This window comes from Rhinolophus sinicus, chromosome 18 (genome assembly GCF_057876585.1).
Source record: "Rhinolophus sinicus isolate RSI-liver-muscle chromosome 18, RSI-T2T, whole genome shotgun sequence".
NCBI classification, from domain to species: Eukaryota; Metazoa; Chordata; class Mammalia; order Chiroptera; family Rhinolophidae; genus Rhinolophus; species Rhinolophus sinicus.
The window spans coordinates 68,271,954-68,290,544 of record NC_142518.1 but is presented as its reverse complement, the minus strand read 5'-3'; the positions used below and the strand labels follow the sequence as shown (position 1 = coordinate 68,290,544).

The window sequence follows — 18,591 nt, the reverse complement described above, 5'->3', positions numbered from 1 at the left end:
AATTAAAAACTGCTCTTCAAAAGACCTCTTTAAGAGACTAAAAAGACAATCCACAGAATGGCAGGAAACATTTGTAAAACAGATCTGATAACAGACTTGTATCCAGTATATATAAAAACTCTTTAAAATCAACCAAATGAACCACCAATTAAAAAAAATGGGCAGTAAGACTTACACAAACTTCACCCAAGCTATATGGATGGCAAATATGCATGTGAAAAGATGTTCCACACCATTCGTCATTAGAGAAATGCAAATACAGTCTACAAGGACATGGGGATAAAATTAAAAAGACTGACCATGCCAAATGTTAGCAAGGATGTGGAGAAATCAGAACTCTCATACACAGCTGCAGCAGTGTGAAATGGTACACTTTGGAAAACATAAAAGTTAAACATATACCTACCATATGATCCAGTCATCCCACACCTAGGTATTTACCAAAAAGCAAAGCATATGACCATAGAAACAGCTGTACACGAATCGTGACAGCAGCTTTATTTCTAACAGCCCAAATGTGGAAACAACCCAAATGTCCACCAACAGGCGAATGGATAAGCAAACTGTGGTATAGTCATATCATGGATACTACTGGCAATAAAAAGCAATCACTGTTGATACATACAACATGGATGAATCCCAAATAATCATGGTGAGTGAAAGAAGCCAGAACCCCTCCAGGTCCCTCCCCCAATCCATGTTGTATGATAACATTTCTATAAAATTACAGAAAGTGAGAATGATTCCATACTGTGGTAAAGCAGATCAGTGGTTGTCTGGGGGCGGGGAGATATAGGGAGGGTAGGAGGGAGAGATTACAAAGGGGCATGAATAAACTTTTGGGGTTGATGGACACGGTCACTATCTCGACTGTGGCGATGGTTTCATGTGTGTAGACATGTCAAAACTCATTCAATTGTATATTTTAAATATGAACGGTTTAACGTATGTCAATTATATCTCAAGAAAGCTATTAAATAAAAAGCATGTAAATACTAAATTGGAAAGATAACTGGAAAGACGAAAAGGCAAGTGGCAGAATACTATAGTCTTATTTTTGCAAAGAAGCCATTTGTGCATGTTGTTTATTAAGAGGATATGCAATGAAAGATTAGGCACTATGCACCAACTGTTAACACACAGAAAAAACCTGAGTGATTCAAAACCCTGTTGCAGATGCATACTTACTGACATGGAAAGACATTCACGATACACAGTTAGTGGGGGAGAGGAGCAAGTTACACACACTATTTACAGTATGATCTTCTTTTAGTTTCTTAACGGTTTGAAAAATCTCAATGCATATAACCCAGTATTTTCATACACTGAGACATTCTCTTAAGCTCAGACCAGGGTTTATAATCCCTACCAAGAGCCTTAGAGAACATAGCCATAGCTCAAATGTCCTGGGGATGCTTTCTGAACCACACAGACTTCCAGGAATCACTATCATGTCGGTTGAGGCAGCACCCTCTCTCCCAGCTTTCCTGTTCTGTGTCGATGAAGCTGCAGTTATGGGCCTAAATTTCTACAATTAAGTTTATCCTGTACAGTTTTAGCTGGTACAAATGCACAAAGTGGAGTAGCCTACTAGTAAAAGACAGTGCCTTTTGGCTTATCATGTGACTCCCACGTGAAAAAGAGAATAAATTATAAATGGTAAAAATAATCACGTTATGATTTTGCAAGGAGGAAGCAAGCAATTATCTTTTTAAATGTAACGTATGAAGCAATGTACAGAGTGATTCCAGTTCCTTGGGGGGAAAAGGACATACAGATTGAAAAAGATAGGAAGGACACAAAGCAAATTTCACTTGCTGATGAAATTTACATCTTATTCATTCAATAGTTTTGGGCACCTACTGTTTTCCAGACACTGCTAGTTCAAATCCATACACTCATCCCAGATTTTTCTCCTGACCTCCAGTAGCCAAGTGCCTCATGGACATGTGCATGGGGGAAGTAAAGAATTGCAAGACTGGCGGGGACATTATCTACAGCAAACTGAATCATTAAAAGCAGTCTCTGAGCCTTCAAGGCCTCCATCAAAAAAGTGAGGACTGTAAGGCAGAGAGTGAGTGGGGTTTGGTATCAGACAAAACAGCTACGCCACCTGTCTGCTATGGGAATCTAGGAAAAAGTATTTAACCTCCCTGATTCTCACTGGAGGTGATCCAGAATAATAAGTTATGGTATTAACTTAAAAAACAACAACAACAACAACGAAAACTACCAGTACCTAGGTCACAAGACCATTGTGAAAAGAGGTGGGAAAAAAGACCCTGAATATAGTGCCAACATAGTATCTTACATTAGCAGCATGTATGCAGGACATCTTTCCTCCCTACACCTATTTCTCTTCTGTGAGATGATTCTGACACAAATGAAACAGCCTAACACTACAAGAGTTATAAATGTATTAGCAAAAATTTTTTAAAAAAATGAATATTACATCTTATCAAGGATTCAGGGCCATTTCTGTGTTGTGAAATGAGTTATCTGACGCAGGTAGAATAAAAGACTAATCCCTTACATTAAACAGCTTATAGCAACCCTTGCCTCCTTTATGTACTGGGAGTGCACATTTCACAGAGCGAGTGAGGGTATGTGTATGCATGATTGCATGTACTGTTATCTTGTGTGTGCATTTCCGCAACTAGATTATAAGTCCAAGGATATTAACTTTTATGTCGTTTGAAGCCACAAATGGATCTAAGCAGACACTAATGAACAAGTTAGCTTACTTAGGATGAACTGGTTCACTAAGTTCTTAAGTGAAACGTTAAGAAGCGTCCCATCGACACAAGGTAAAAATCAACAAGCGTTTTCAGCTCACGATGGAATAGTCATTTGATACCCGCCAAAACGTCTAGCTCAAAGCTGGAAATACTGTGCCACGATACTGTGTTATCGATGTAACTCACAATATGCACACTGTAATGAACAAAACATTATGCAAGGCTCTTTCAGAAGAGACAGCCTATTATTAGAGTTTGGAGATTGTTCCAAGTGTTCCCTTTTATTTCTGGCTCATTTTACATTGTCTCAATAATCCCTTTAACTTCACGGAAGATGGCCATGAGTGTGTTATAACTCAAGTGATCGACAACTACAATCGAGCCCTTTCTGATATGCTCTTTTATGTTAATAAATATGGCCACGGCACTAACCAGATTGGCTTTTGCTTCCTTCTGGTTGAAGATGAGTTTTAATGCTGCTAATGCCTTTGTATTGATCATGTCTCTGGCTGCAGCTGGGTTCTCAGACAAATTCAACAGTACTTTCAGAACAAGATTTCTGGTTTTACGATTTCCCAGGGACAGCACACGAAAGAGCTCTGAAAAGTAATTGGCAACAATACGGTGATGGTTAGAGTCAGCAGTCAGTTGCCCTAGTATCTTTAATCCAGACTGCTGTCCGGGTGAGTTCAAGGGAAAACACGCCGTTTCCTCACACATATGCTTGACATGTAATTCAACCTTGCGTTGTCTTTCATCCCCAGAAGGGGGATTCAGAGTAATTACGGCCTTTTTCCTCATTTCAGAGGAAGGAAAACTGAGCAAGCTTTCAATAAGCGTCACCACACCCACCTCATTGATGAACTCTTGGGCAAATGGATGAACATGAATGACCCCCATTGCAATTTGAGCTATTTTATGAATGAGAGGATCAGTAGTTGACTTAAGTAAGGTAACAAGTTTTTCAAATTCCTTGGAATTCATGTAGCATTCCATTTTGCAAGGGCAAGCAAATGGCTTAATCCCATTCGCCTCCCTGAACCTGATTTGGCGTCTAATCTCCTCTATGGTCTGAATGCAAGGGTCAGAACCAAATGGGCACTCAGGGATAGGCTGTGAGCATGGAGGAGTGCTCATGGAAGAGCACACTGTTGCCACAGGCAAAGAATGAGCATTCTCCTCAGCTGAGGCCAGGACAATATATGAAGGAGGCCTCGTCTCAGATGGGACTTGGGATCTAAATCCTAACACTGCTGGGGTTACAGCAGGGGCTTTGGGCCAGATAGTGACCTCAGACCAGTCCTTGGGCCTATTCTTTTCATTAATTTCATCCACAGGCTGGGGCCTAACTATCTTACTCACGGGTCTCGGATTAGGGTCAAAACTAGTTTCGTCTCCATCCCAAAACCAGTTCCCGATAACGTTCTCTTCCTCCTCCTCCTCCTCAGCCCGTGGCCTAGCCTTGCAGCTAGCCCCAGCCACCACAGGCTCCAGCTTCCCAGCACAGGACGGGGGACCAGGATCAGCTCTTTCTTCATCCTTAGCCCTGGAACGATTACCAGTCTCTTCTCCAGTCCAGAACCCGGAACCAACACTGGTCTCCTCCCCAGCCCGGGAGCAGGCACCAATACCAGCCTTATCTTTACGCATGGACCTGGACTCTGCACTAGCCTTAGCCACACAATGAAACCAAGATACTCCAGTGGCCGCATCTTCAGCTTTGGGACTGAAATTTGCCAGGGATCCTTTTTTCATCTCAATTACAACCTTGTTCTTAGACACTGCCTTCGTCTCTGCTACTGAATCTGCCTGAGACCCTGCCTTGGCTACTGCTTTGGCCGGGATCTTGGCTCCAGGCCTGACTACACCAGCAGCCTCTCTCTTTGCTTCGGCCTCTACACCAGCCTTTTTTGCAGTTTTGGCCTTATTTCTACTCCGAGTCATGGCTGAAGCCGAGTTATATAGGTAGCCCTATACAGTCTTGGCCTTGGCTCTCAACCTGTCCCAGGCCGATGTCTTGACACTCTTTCACTGGGTCAGAGAGAAACTTTGTAGCAACAGTTAGAGTCAACTGGCGGTTCAGCAGGCACGCAGTCCCCTTGCCAAACACACAGCCTCTGTCACTGATACAGACAGAGGGCAGAGGCACTCAGGCCGAGGGAAGGTGATGGGTACTCTTCCGCCACTCCAAGGCCTCCACAGCCACCGCTGGAGACGGACCTGAAGGGGAAGAAGGAAATGGGCTTTGAATCTCTTCCATCTATGCAGGCAGCCACACAGGACATGACAGAGTAGACATGGACTGTGTGGTCGGAGAAGTGGAATCGTAGAAAACTGTTACCTCGTTTTATCCCTTCCACACTCCCATTATCGCCCAACAGTGTCCTGCCCGGGTATTACTACACTCTTTTCTCTGCATTGAATAGTAGCAGGGATGGTGGGAAAGCTTGCTGAAAGGGAGAGAGGCTAAGGAATGCCCAGCCCCCCTGGTATACACCACTACACTCTACAGGTCTATCCAGGTAGGCCGCACACCAACCTGACTGATCTGGTGCAATTTCCTCCTCCTTCCTTGCTTCCAGTGTTGATAAATCCTACAACTGAAATCACAGGCAGACCTAAGGACAAAAACACAGGAGGGATTGGAATGCTGAGTTTTGCTAGGCAGACACTCACTCTGCTTTCTAAACCCAGTGCCTGCCCTTTTTCAAATCTAGAGCTCTGGTTATACAGTTGACCCTTGGGGTCGACACGTGGGTTAGAGATGCTGACCTCGCGTGCAGCAGAAAACCCATAGACAACTAAAGTCGGCCCTCAGCACATGTGGATTCCCAACCACAGAGCTGAACCTTGAACAATGAGGGTTTGAACTGTAGTCAGTACAACTGCGTGGGTCCACTGAACTGTGGTCACATGAAAAAAAATCCACGTGTAAGTGGACCCGCGCAGTTCAAACCCGTGTCATTCAAGGGTCAACTGTGGAACGACTCTGGCCTCCTTGGTCTTCCTCAGGGCTTCCCTCCCGATTTCCTGGGTATCTATCAATTACCCCATAGGCACAATCCTGGCTCACCCCACACCCATTTCCTATACGCAAATGGGAGGGCAGAGGTGTCTAGAATATTGGGAGACAATGGCTCCAAGATATGATCTGGCCTTACCGACGTGCCAACAGCCAATTCCCACCCCCACTCAAGAGGGGTGCTCATGCTCACACTCACCTTGGATCCAAATGAGTAGTTTTCGTCCTCTTTCTTAATTACATTCAAAGCAAACAGCTACCTACAGGATTTCAACAGGAACCTACAAAGAAACAAGCCTATAGATAGACAAAAAGGCCAAGGAAGGAAAACAGAGGAGACTGAGCGGGCCCAACACTCATGACAAGTGTTATAACATGCTTTCGTAAGTTCAAGGTCAGGTTAAATGTCTCCCACCTGTCTGCTCCTCCCAAATGACTCCCCCTCCATTCCCCTAAGACCTGCAGCTTGTCTACTTACACCTCCCAACTCTGAAGTCAGTCATTTTCCCAGCAGAGGCCACACCTCTCTCCCTGAACAAAAAATGAGGTACCAGAGTGGGCAGTGGAAAACACGCAACTGTATTTAGAAAGAAGGCAGTAATGATGATGGGGACGGTTATTTCCACAGCACCCCTGCATGACCCTGCCTTTTCCTCTTCTCCATGCATGCATAGATCCTACCTCATTCAGCAACTATGCCAGCCAGTCCTCGCAGCAGGGGACCTCTGGAGATGCGGTCCTTCCCACCAAAGAACAGTCCTCTAGCTGCAGAAGAGTCACGCCCTACAGAAAGAGGTAGGGGCATTCAGCCAAACACCAGGAAATTATGTTGATAACGGTAGAAAAAATATCAGGTTAATTAATGGGCAGATACCCAGAATTCAGGTCCTAACATCTCCTTTTCAAGGATCAGGAAATAAGAAAAAAAAAATCAAGTCTTCCAACTCCCATACTTTCTCAGGTATCCACCCTCAGGAACTCCACAACATCTGTGGGACTACCTCTGCACCGTAATGACAGGGACTGTGCCGGGAGGATGGAGATGATGTTTAGGTTTCCAGAACCAGCAAGTAAAGAAGCAGAATGACTTCATGCGTTCTACATTGCTTTTTCCAAAACCTTCCCCTCTATTCTGAACCACCTCCCCCCAGTATCTCAACATATTAAAGTGGGCTGGGATGTGGAGAAAACAGATTCCCCAAGGACAAAGGTGGACTAACAGCGCACTCTTTATTTCCATGGACTCCTCCCCCCGCCATTTGCTTGCACTTAATTGGGTGTAAGATCTAAATATGCAAGGCAATAAAACTGCTGTCTTAAGAGAAAGGCACACATTTCATTTTGGTGTCTCCCCCCCTACTTTTTTCCCTCCCCACCCCCCACCCCCCCAAACTCTGGTTCCAGCTGTTGTTTCTCAGCCTAGTTGTGTAGGACTCAGCTCCCTGGCCCATGTTGGTATTATGAGCCTCCTGGCTGGAACCGCTCACACCCGCCCCCGCCCCCCAGCTCCAGGTCGAGCGCAGCCACTGTTGACAATCTTGGCTGTCGAGGGCGCAGCTCACTGGCCCATGTGGGAATCGAACCCGTGACCTCGGCGATAGGAGCACAACCGCCTGAGCCACCGGGCCGCCCCTCATTTTGGTGTCTTCTTAATCTACCGAGTCAGTAGCCCTTTTGCTACCGCGCAGACGGGAGACTGGCACCAACGAGGCACCTGTGGGAAGGGACAGCATCCAAGAGGCGGGGCCCAACAGGCCCCTTTCCAGAATCAGGGCCCGGAGTAGCCAACGCCCCCGCCCCGGCGCCCTCCAGCCCAGCTCCGGCTCAGGGCTCCGCCATTTCTCCCGCAGCAGCAGCAGCAGCAGCAGCAGCAGCCTCCCCCACCGCCCTCTCCCGGAAAGCAGGCAGGGGAGAGGCCGGCGTGGATCGCTTCCCCAGGAGCCCAGGGAGCCTCTCAGGCCACCCCTGGACCTTGGGCCGGGCCCCAGCCCGTCGCTGCCGCAGCCTCCGCGCAGGCGTCCCCCGGAGCTGCGCCCCTCTCTCCGGAACCGGCTCGGACCCGTTCGCCGCCTCCGCCTCCTCGCCAGGATGCCAGGGGCTGGGCGCGGGTCGTAAGCTGGTCGAGAGTGGGGGGCCACCGCCCGCGTGCAGAGCACCCCCACTTGCCTTTCCAGGCTCGGGGCCCGGGTGGTCGGCCTCCCCTCCTCTCGGACCTCCTCACTCGGGTCCTCCCTGCCTTGCGTGCGCACCGAATTGCAAAGAGGCGTCCGGCCCCCGCGCCGCTGCACCAAACCCGGCAGGGGCTGCGCAGGATGCGGCACGAACCGCTGGCCGCGAGGGTGTCGGGAAAGCGGGGCGGAGGGAGGTCGCACCGCTGGGCTCAACGCACCCACCTCTGCCAGGCGCCCTGCAGTTCCGACCCGGAGGGGGCGGGGACGGGAGCAGCCCCAGCCTGTGGGGCGGGTAACGCCAGCCCGCCTCAGGGGACCTCTGCGGCCCCCTGCCGGTACCCCCCACGACGTTTCCCGCCCTATAATCTCTGGGACCCGCGGGCGGGGGTGGGGGTGCAGGATCCGCAGGTCGGGAGCAGCCGCGCCTGAAGCAGCAGCGGTTGGATACAAAGCGCCCCTAGTTGTGTCTGCCCCCCTCCACCTCCACCTCCCCCTTCCTGGCCGCCATCCTTCCTGGACGCTGATGGGAGAGGGGCTGGGAGAATGCTGGCTGGGAACGGACAGGCCATCGAAGGCCAGATCGACCCGGAGGTCCTGAGGTGCCCCCCCCCCCAAGTTCTTTCATTGTTCAGGTGCCCAGGGAGGAGAAAACGTGGGGAGGGGGCTGCCATGGAGGCCTCACCACTGCCCCTCTCCTAAAGGCAGACCTAGACCTCTAACCCTGGGAGAGAATCCTGCTCTGCGCCCAGATTCATTCTTGCTGCCACACTACTTTTTTCTCATTCGAAATGCTAACACACGTGTTGCCGTTCTGCGGTCCCCACAGTTGCCCAAGAAAGAGGACCTTTCCCTGTCAGGACCCACACCGGGGGTCATACAATCCTCGCTGTCTGTGACCCCCACAGCCAAGTGTCAGGTACCAGGTAGGGACCGTCCTGGTTCCTCTTCCTGTCCTCCGTCTTGTCTTGCAGTCCCATCCAAGCTCTCATGATCTTGGGCAGTGTGCAAATGTGGCAGGGATTAATTAGAAGCAGTTCAGGTCTCGGCCACTTGCCATACACACCTGCGTAGCTTATCCATTAGAGCTGTTAACACAGTAGTCATACATGTTGTTAATTCCCTGATAATCACAAAATCTGCATTACATCTCAGTCTGGTTCTGATGCTTACTCTCTATCCTCGAGCTGTGCCTGCTCTTGTCTTTGGCACGCCTTGTAATTTTTTGTCGAAAGCTGGATATGATGTGTTGGGTAACAGGAACTGAGGTAAACAGACCCTTTGCGAGAAGTTTTGCGTTAGCTGGTTAGCGGTTGAGCTGTGGTATAATGTTTGCTGTGGCTGTAGGTGCCAGGGTCTTCAAATTCCTCTGGTGTCCTTATTTTTGTCTCCCCTCTAAGCTTTGGGCTTCCCTAATTACTCCTTGCACAGACAGTCTGTGTGTTGCAGCTCTTTTAGCCGTACTGCACAGCTATTACACTGGAGGCTTGTGTGACAAGGTAAAAACGTGGGGAGAAGAAGTGTTCTATAATCTTACAATTAAATCCCAGGCTTTTGTGGGCCTGTGTCCCTAGGCTGTGACCTTCACAAGTGTTTCTTAGCTTCTTTCTCCTCCTTAGGTGAAAATGGAAGGCTAGAGTGGGCTGGATAGGAAGAATGCCCTTCCCTCTGCTGGGATAAGGCTCTGGCAGTCTTTTCCCCTGCGGAGTAGGCCTCTGTCACGGAGAAGGCTCTGGGTGTATTTCACAAGAGCACAATTCCCCTCTCACTGCCGGACCAACTAGGGGATCTGCCTGGGAGCTTCACTGGGAGAACCCGCTGGAGTTCCCATATTTAAAGCCCGCTAAACCTCTAAGAGTGCAGGTCGGGTTTCTCACTCTCATACTATTCCACACTCAGCCTCCAGCAGTTTGTCAAGATTACCATTTAAGTCTTCTCACCTGTTTCTGTCTCTAGCCGTTTCTGCGCTATGTAAGGAGAGCTAGGCTGTGACTCTCCAGATTTGTCTTTTCTCCAGAATTTGGGGTGTTCATTTGCCCCGTGACCTCAGCTCTCTGATGAGTCTAAGGTTAGTCACTGATTCTCAGTTTGTTCAACTTTCTTTCAGGCTATAAGTACGGGAGCAATGTCTTCCAAGCTCTTTACATGTCAGAACTGAATCTGGACGTCTGGCCTGGCCTATGGATTTTGACTGGGTAGCTAAAGATCAGTGAGTGATAAGCTTTTGTCCTCTTATTTTCAGCTGAACTTTACATCTGGGAATAAAGTTGCCCTAGAAATCCTAGCTGCTCCATAATTATTAGCCCTTTCCCTTCCCAGGCGTAGAAAATGTGTGTGGCTAGCACAGTTTAGCATGTCAGCCTCCAAATTCTTAACCTGGAGTGCAGACTAGAATTCCAACTTCCTGAATCAAAGTTCCTCGTGGTGAGGTCGGAGCAACTGTGACTTAACTGTAGGAGAAGAAAGTCACCTCTGTCACCACCAGCACCGAGAGCCAGTTCACCGTACTACGAGGTGCTTGCTTAGACTAGAGTAACCACTTTCTGAGCCCCGGAAGCGCTTTCTAAAAGGAGGCTGCATGGTACAGTTGGGGCTCTCTCCTCTGGGCTCTGCTCTGGGACTTGGCCGGACTTCAGAGCCAGGTAGTCCAAAATTTGAATAGAGACTTTGCCACCAAGTATTTGTGTCACTTTGGAAAAGGTACTCCATGTTTCTGTGACTCAGTTAACGCGTCCCCCACAGGATTCTCGTGCACACTGAATGAGAAACTATCCGAAATTCTGAAATACCTGCATGTATCAGGTGTCTCTAGTTCCTTTTAAAATTGTGATCTAGTCATATTATGGGGTAGTAGATGAGAACTCCGTGGTGGCTGTTAGAGGTCACAAAAGCTAAGACATTGCCACTGTGCTCTTTGTTACTGTCACCTCAGTGCTCTGTATACTGTTCTGCTTCCCATAATTACGAAAAGAACATCATCTTTGCGTAAGTATGCCCTCCTCCTCCTCCTCCTCCTCCTCTTCCTCCTCCTCCTCCTCCTCCTCCTCTTCCTCCTCCTCCTCCTCCTCCTCCTCCTCCTCCTCCTCCTCCTCCTCCTCGTAGTCACGTACCACAGGGGGCCTGATCCCGGTTCCAGGGGTCAGTCTGCTTGTTCTAGGGGTAATCCATTGCCTTGGTACTCCCTGGTTCAGGAAGGGGTGGTGATCTAACTCTGCTCAATGGGACATTAGGAGAAGACTGCAGGACTTCTGAGGATAGTGTCCTCACTCATAAGAAAAGGCCATCGGGAAAGATTGTCTCCTTTTCTTCCTCAGGAACTTGCTTGTGTCCTAGAATTATTGCGGCCATCAAGCTTCCAGCCTTAGGATGGAGGCCGATACTGTGAATGGCAGGAGGAGGAGATGGAAAAACAGCCGAGTCCTTAGCTGAATCAAACAACCATCGAGGCCTCAGTACTTCCAGTCTGTGGATAATAAATTTCCTTATTCAGTTAGTTTTAGTTAAGTTCCTTGTTATATGAAAATGGAACAAACTTAAATGACATGTATGTTCAGGCACAAAACAACTCATCAGTGAGTAACAGTTCCTGACTTTTGTCTGTCAGTAAGCCCCTAAAACCAGTGGCAGAGCTCATGTTCCCAGGTGAAAGGAAAAATGTAGATTCTGACCGCCTTGCCTAATGAATGACTGCCAGAGGTCTGACAGCGGTGATTGGCTTCTGTTGTAGACTGAAAAGGAAAGCTTCAGGCAGAAAACCCAGATCCTTACCTTTCTAAGGGCTTAGGAGGTACATTAAATACTTGAGCTCCTAGATAAGCCTGGTTTCAGTTCGGAGAGTCATTGTGTGAAAGTGCACCCTTATGAAATGTCCATAACGTAAAGATATCAGAGATTTCAGTTCAGGGGGCTGTACTGAGGTTGAGAAAGTTAAATTCATAGTGTCAACAGTTAGAAAGGTGTGGAGGACTTTTCCCAGGTGTACTGCAGTAAGCAATACAGGGATCAAAAGAGGTGGATATTTGGGATTTATCAGGAGCTGGGATTTTGCCAGGACAGTGGAGCCAGGCACTAGAGGACATGGCAGAACACTAGTAAAAACGATGGACCGCGATGGACAATTAAGTTGGTAAGGAAGGAGTAGGCTGATGATACACTAGGAGAAAGGGATGAGGGACAGGCGGTGTAACAACACTCCGGTTTAAGTGTCTTTTTGATGAATAAAGTACTTTGCTACAAGCTGTAATGAACAGCAAATCTGAAGAAGGTAGTGACAGTGATGATGGCAGCTTTTAGTGACCATTAACACTAGAGGGATATAGATGTAGCCTGATGGGGAGATTGAAACTACAAAGGCTTCAGTCTCAGTTCTTCTGTTAACCAACTCAGTGAGCTTGGCCAAGTTACTTAACCAGTCTGTGCCCCAGCTTCCCCACATCAAGAACGGAGACAACAATGGCATCTACTCCATAAGTTTGTTTTGAGAATAAAATAAGTCAATGCATTTAGAAGAGCATCTGGTACACGTAAAGCACCCAATAAATTTTAATATCAACAGTAGTTACTATCATAAGCAGTAAAAGGCTCAGGTGTTGCCGTCAGACAGAAGGGTTTGATTTACACTTCCAGAGGCCAAGTTTCTCCCTCTGTGCTACCTGTCCCTCAACACTAGTTCTGTCTATTTCATGAAAACAAAACAAAACAAACAAACCCCACAAAAAACAAAAAACAAAAAACCCGACTCTAGTACATGGTATAAACAAACAAATGCTAAAATCGGAGATAATAAAATACTGTGTAAGTATACAGGAGGGAGGAATTACTTCCTACCAAGGGGCAAAGAGTAAGGGTGAGGGTGTCAGAAAGACTTCAAACACACCTAGCATTTGAGCTGAGCCTAAAAGGATGAGTATGTTTCCCGTAGGCAGAGAACGACTGCGAGAGCACTGAAGATTGCGTGAACAGCGTGGGGAAAGGCATGGAAGTAGTCAAGCAGAGGGGATAGTTGGGTTGGGAAATAGCAGGAGAGTGCAGTGTGGCCTGAGTGCAGGCAAAGTGGAGCAGGGCTTGGACGAGGGTGAGGCACCTGAGAGGGAGTGCCTCCTGAAACTGTGTGTGTCCTTCTCTCATTCCAGCCCCCACCCTGACTTGGAAGGATGTGTTGGGAGGTGGAGACAGAAAGGTGGAATTGTATGGAAGGGTGCAGGGCCTTGAAACCCTGCATAGGGAACCTGGTGGTCTCCTATAGAGGTGATCCCACTGAAGGCTGCTCTTTGGAAACGGGGGGGGGGGGGGGGGGACTCAGTGGGTGCTAATCGTCCAGCAAGGATGTAAGAAGATACCTTGCCTTCATTTATGACTGAAGAGACGACAATTTCACTATTATCCCCAGGCAGCACATGACATCTGAATGGACCCTGATATTTATTCCATGAGCTAGCCCGTAATATTTATCCAGAAAGGGGACAGAAACAAAAGAGCCACACGAGTGATGAGGTTTTTACTTCAACTACACTCCCGAAAAACATGAGGGATGATCGTGGCCAAGGAGTGATCAGAACAGAGATAATCACCTTCATTCTTGGATACACACACACACCAGTCACCCCGCCCTCTGGCTGAGACGTTAAAAACGCACAGATCTGCTTCGGGATGCCCATGGGACTTAGAGGTAGTCTGCTAGCCCACAATGTGAAGGTCCCCAAATATAAATGCAGAACCCCCAGCAGGACTTCTAACCTGAGGGAGCTCTGATAAGAAAAAAAAAAAAGATAGAGGATTTAAAAATCATCTAAATGCAGGGATATGTCACATAGGCTACTTTTTCACCCATAATATACGGGTGGGCTCTGCCTCCTTCACTTTGTTGCTTATGTATGATGCACAGGATCAGAGGTAGGTTTACAGGGGTGGCTGCTAAAAATAGGGACGCATGACACCATTGTTGCGACATCAGTTCTTTGACACCAACCACCTGAAGGTAGCATCAGACTCCACAGATTTAAAGGGGCAGTCCCCAACAATACTGTCCCCCTTCAGATTAGATGCCAGTTACAAGTCTTGGGGGGGCCACCCATACTTCTGACTGACCAGTTATAAATTCAGCGGTTCCCATGACCCCCTCAGATTTGATAATTTCCTAGAACAATTCACAGAATTCACTACGAGTGCTATTCTTCGAATTACAGTTTTATTATAAAGGATACACATAGGACAAGGTCTGCAAGGGTCTTAGACACACAGCTGTCATGCCCTCTTCCCACGGGTTCCGGGCATATCCCCCTGCCCAGATAGCATTGTGTTTACGAACCAGGAAGCTCCACAAAGCCCAGGGGTTATTTTTACTGGGCATTTCATATGTAAGCACAATTAAATCAGTGTCCACCTGACTGAACCCCAAATCCAGCCCTCCTTCCTGCAGTGGCCAAAGTTCCAACTCTAATCACGTGGTTGGTCCTTCTGGTGACCAGACCCCACCATGAGGCCATCTAAGGGCCCACCAGAGATCGGTTCATTAGCATAACAAAGACACGCCCATCACTCAAGGATTACCAAGGTTTTTTGAAACTGTGCCAGGAACCAGGGAGAAAGGCTAGATCTATTCTTTCTATACAACACCACGTTTGAGGTATTTCTTCTCCTATGTCAAACTCTAAAAACACACAGACACAGATCAGAGACAACAGAGCCTGAGTGGAAAGACCACAACCTCAACATTGGCCCCCACCCTTAGATTACCTTAATTCTGGAGTGTGGAGGAAAGACGATAACCAAGGAGGCGGGGGTAAGAGAGGAGGAGGTAGTCCTAGGCCTCAGTCTGTAATTTTACCCCACATGCCCACTGTTCAATCCTAGCTTTTCAATGTAAACAGGAGGGCCTGAAGTCGTATTACAGCAGCGTTTCAGCCTATACTGAGGATAAAAATAAGGATATGAGCAGTGTGGACGGAAAAGGGGCCACATGTTAAACCTGACAAGCTCAGGAGAACTGAAAGTAACCACATAGGATGGCGTGAACATAAACATTCATAACTAAGCTGGGCCATGGCGGCAAGTCACATCCTTGGCCTGTAGCTTCCTTGACAAAGGTCAACCTTTACGTTAAGTGAGCCTATCTGTGGTCTTTTTGCATCTAAGATAACATATACCCTTGGAATGTCAGAGTAATCCCTTTTTCCAGACCCCCCAGGGGGCACAACCCAGCACACCAGAGCAGGAAACTACAAAATCCCTCACTGTTATCTCGTTCCCCAAATACCATCTCTAGGTGCTGTAAAATGCTATTAATTATCCTGTACCCACCAATGTGAAAAAAGCCTGTGTCTCTCCATTTTGCTTTTTATCCAATACCAGAGATTTCCCCACTTTGCTTTCTCTCACCCTCTTAATCTACAACCAACGGATTTCATGTAACCTTCCTCCTTTGATTCTAATGCATAAAATAAGTTACAAAACGGTCATTTTCCGGAGCATTTTCTCAGTCCTTTGAGACTTTGCTTCCCGGCAATTGTCGACAGTTTGGCTCAGATAAACTCTTATAAGCTTTCTCTTAGACTGGATGTTTTTTCGTTGACTGTGGGTTAGGGAAAGGAACTACTTCCTAGGGACACTTTCCTAAACTGCCTTAGTAGCCAGCCTTGGGGCATGAGGGGGGTAATATTCTGTTAGAGAGAGGACAAGGACTTACCAAGGGCTGCTACCTAGGATGAGAACACGGGGACAAGCCCTAAGAATCGGACAGAGAGCAAAACACACGGAAGAGAGCCAAGTGTCTGCAGAGGGGAACCTATGAGACCAGGCATAAAGCAGTTCCTGCAGGTGTTTCCCAGAAAGAGCCTGCCCTGCGACCCAGGAATGAAAGGGGAGGGAGCCTCAGACGGAGTCGCGACTGCTGTGTCCCCAGATGGGGGAGGAAGACGCTGCCTGGGGCCGAGATCCAGAGATCCTCTTGGGGGTTGAGAAGCCTGGCAGTATCCCAGTGAGAAATCCTGTGAAGGGCCCACCGCATCTAGGTTCCCTCCTCCTGAGTCTGTCCGCCTCCCTCTTCCCTAGAGCTGCCCAGATTTGGGTTCGTTCCTCTGCCGCATCTCCAAGCAGCTGGAGCCTGGGAGCACAGGGCAGGCTACTCTCCCCTCCGTCGCCCCCAGCCTACCCCAATTCCGAGCCGGTCTCAGCCACCCCCATCGTCAGGAACAGACAGACCGCGTAGAGAGCGAGTGGCGAACAGCTGGGAGGACAGGGGTGTTGCGCGAGGTCCCCATCGTCACACCTGCTTTTCCAGAGCCAGTGGCATCAGTGGTTTACACGAACTGGGCGTCCACGAAGGTCACTTCACCGCCCCCTCTCTCTGGGCTTCCCTGAAGCCCACTGCCTCCACGTGTCGTCCACCTCCCCCACCCACACCCAGAAACGCAGCCCGAAAGACCGCTGGGCGGGGAGCGGGGAGCGGGGAGCGGGGTCGGGGTCGGGGGGGGGGCGTTCAGAAGGCAGGAGGGGGCGGGAGGGTCCGAGGCACTTACTTCACCCGGATCTAGTCTCAGCCACCACGTCCCGCGGGTGCCATTTCGGGGCCTGGCACCCACCTGGGCCGCCAGCGAGCGATCGCCGCTTCTCTCCGCGTGTGCCTCCCTCCCGAGGCAGGGTGACTTCCTGCCCCTTGAGCTCGGGGACAACAGACAGACCCTGCTAAGACGCTCGCGACCGGCCGCGGGGCTGTGTCCTCTACCAACAAAGGCTGCAGCTCTGGCCGCTCGAGAGAGTCGTTTCCAGGCTAGTGCGCGCGGCGACACAGACCCCCGCCCCACGCACCCCCCCTAGCATCCTCCCGCTCCTCCCGCGGCCGTCGGCCAGTCGTCACGCGGACGTCCTTCCCGTCTCTTTTGCGTGGGACACACCTCGAGGCCCGCCCCACGGAGGGCGCGGTCACGTGACCCGCCGCCGGCCCACGTGACCGCGCGGGCAGCCCGTCTGCCGCAGCTGCAGCCCCCGGGACAGACGCTTCTGCTTGGGAGGTTGAGCTGCTCGCGAGCGGAACCTGCGGCTCCTGACCGTGGCGAAGACCGGCAGCTGAGGAAGGCGGCGTAGGGAGCCCGCGCTTCCAGCCCGAGGCCTGGCCTTTGCCCTGTCGGAGCCCGGCGCTGGCGGGGGAGCATTCGATGACGGCTTTGGAGACCATCTGACTTTGAATGTTCTCTGTAAAACTCGGGGCGACATGTGAAAACACACACAGGATCCATCCTGAAAAATCTTGATATGCAAAATAACGCTGAAACGCCAATTTCCAGCAGCGGGATGATGCCTGTTAACACTTGTGGTTTGTGAAGGGAGGCAAAACTGCTCCTTTGCTCTATTTCCACAAATCTCGCATACTAGAAAGGGAGAAAAAAGCATGCTGCACTGCCAGAAAAGTTACACAAAACTTGGGTAATGACAGCACAGGTTGCTGGATATTATTTCAGTGCAGTTCTCCACTTCACTTTTTATTGATGCAGCACGTTTTGAAGCCTGAGAGTCTGGTGTTAACCTGTAGATATTTTGTCTCATTGATACTGGAAATGACTTATGTCCAGATAACATCAGTGGTTACAATTGATTGCCTTTGAGATATTAACTAGTTTTGTATTTAACCCAGCAATTTTATCCTAACATTTGTTAATCTTCTACATATGTATGAAATTTAACATTATTTTGTTTTTATTATGATTATATTGTGTCTGTTGTATGCACACATACGAGTATCACTCTCCTTCAACCACTTTCATAATCTTAGCAGTTCTTCATTGTGTTGAAAAATCTTTTGCATGTTCATTTCTAATTTGAGTCATAATTTTACCTTTTCAACAGTTAACAAAAGCCTCAGACAAAACTGAAATAACATTTTTACCGTCTTTAAAAATAATAAAATCTACTTCTCATAAGTCTGGATTCCCTCTCCAAACCAACTCTATGCCTGAGTTCTGTGATTTCTATCTGAAAGTATGGCATGATCATTTTACTTATTGTTGTGGAAGATATAACAAAAAAGTTATCATTTTAAAGTGTGCAATTCAGTGATATTAAAATTAAGTACATTCACAATGTTGTGCAACCATCACCACTGTCTACTTCTAGAACTCTGTTGTCACTCCAAAGAAATGTTATGATCTTTTTAATACAAGTCATGTAATAATGCTGCCATCTTTGTACAGTCGGGAGATTAATATAAACATATCAACCTGGATAATTTATTTTTCTTTAAACATTTGATTTAAAAAGTTAAAATTCCTTAAGTCTCACTGTTTCCCAACTTTTATAAGTGATTTTATCTCTAAAAATTCTTTCTAATACATATAGTTTATTCATTTATATAACTGTATCCTTTCTAACATGTCTGCCTATAACTTGAGGCACTAAACGTAAACATGTTAGAAGAAAAAGCGCTGTATTATTAATTTTTCTATCTGCCTAATGTCTGTCTCTGACAATTGTTTTTAGCATTGTAGATTATTTAAATGTATTTTTTAAAAGTAGAGTGACAATGGTTAGTAAAATTACATGTTTCAAGTGTACATTTCTATAATACATCATCTATATATCACATTGTGTGCTCATCACACAGTCAGTTCTCCTTCCATCACCATATATTTGATCCCCTTTACATTCATCTACCACCCCCCTCTCCCCAACC

At 48.0% G+C, this 18,591-nt stretch overlaps 1 protein-coding gene across 17 annotated transcripts; it reads right to left on the bottom strand.

Moving 5' to 3' along the window:
- Window positions 1–459: 459 nt before the first annotated feature.
- On the bottom strand, window positions 460–16,820 carry GPRASP3 (G protein-coupled receptor associated sorting protein family member 3). Of its 17 annotated transcripts, XM_088795166.1 has the most exons (7): window positions 11,196–12,779; window positions 8,852–9,016; window positions 6,442–6,543; window positions 6,239–6,291; window positions 5,960–6,041; window positions 5,278–5,356; window positions 460–4,958 (listed from the first exon to the last, which is right to left on the bottom strand). In XM_088795166.1, the coding sequence occupies exon 7, from the start codon at window positions 4,680–4,682 to the stop codon at window positions 3,036–3,038; it is 1,647 nt and encodes a 548-aa protein (XP_088651292.1). In that variant the 5' UTR covers window positions 4,683–4,958; window positions 5,278–5,356; window positions 5,960–6,041; window positions 6,239–6,291; window positions 6,442–6,543; window positions 8,852–9,016; window positions 11,196–12,779; the 3' UTR covers window positions 460–3,035. The 17 variants fall into 17 exon arrangements, with proteins under 17 accessions (XP_088651292.1, XP_088651288.1, XP_088651289.1 ...); XM_088795162.1 differs by lacking the exon at window positions 6,239–6,291; XM_088795163.1 differs by lacking the exons at window positions 6,239–6,291; window positions 11,196–12,779 and adding an exon at window positions 11,039–11,168.
- Window positions 16,821–18,591: the final 1,771 nt, after the last annotated feature.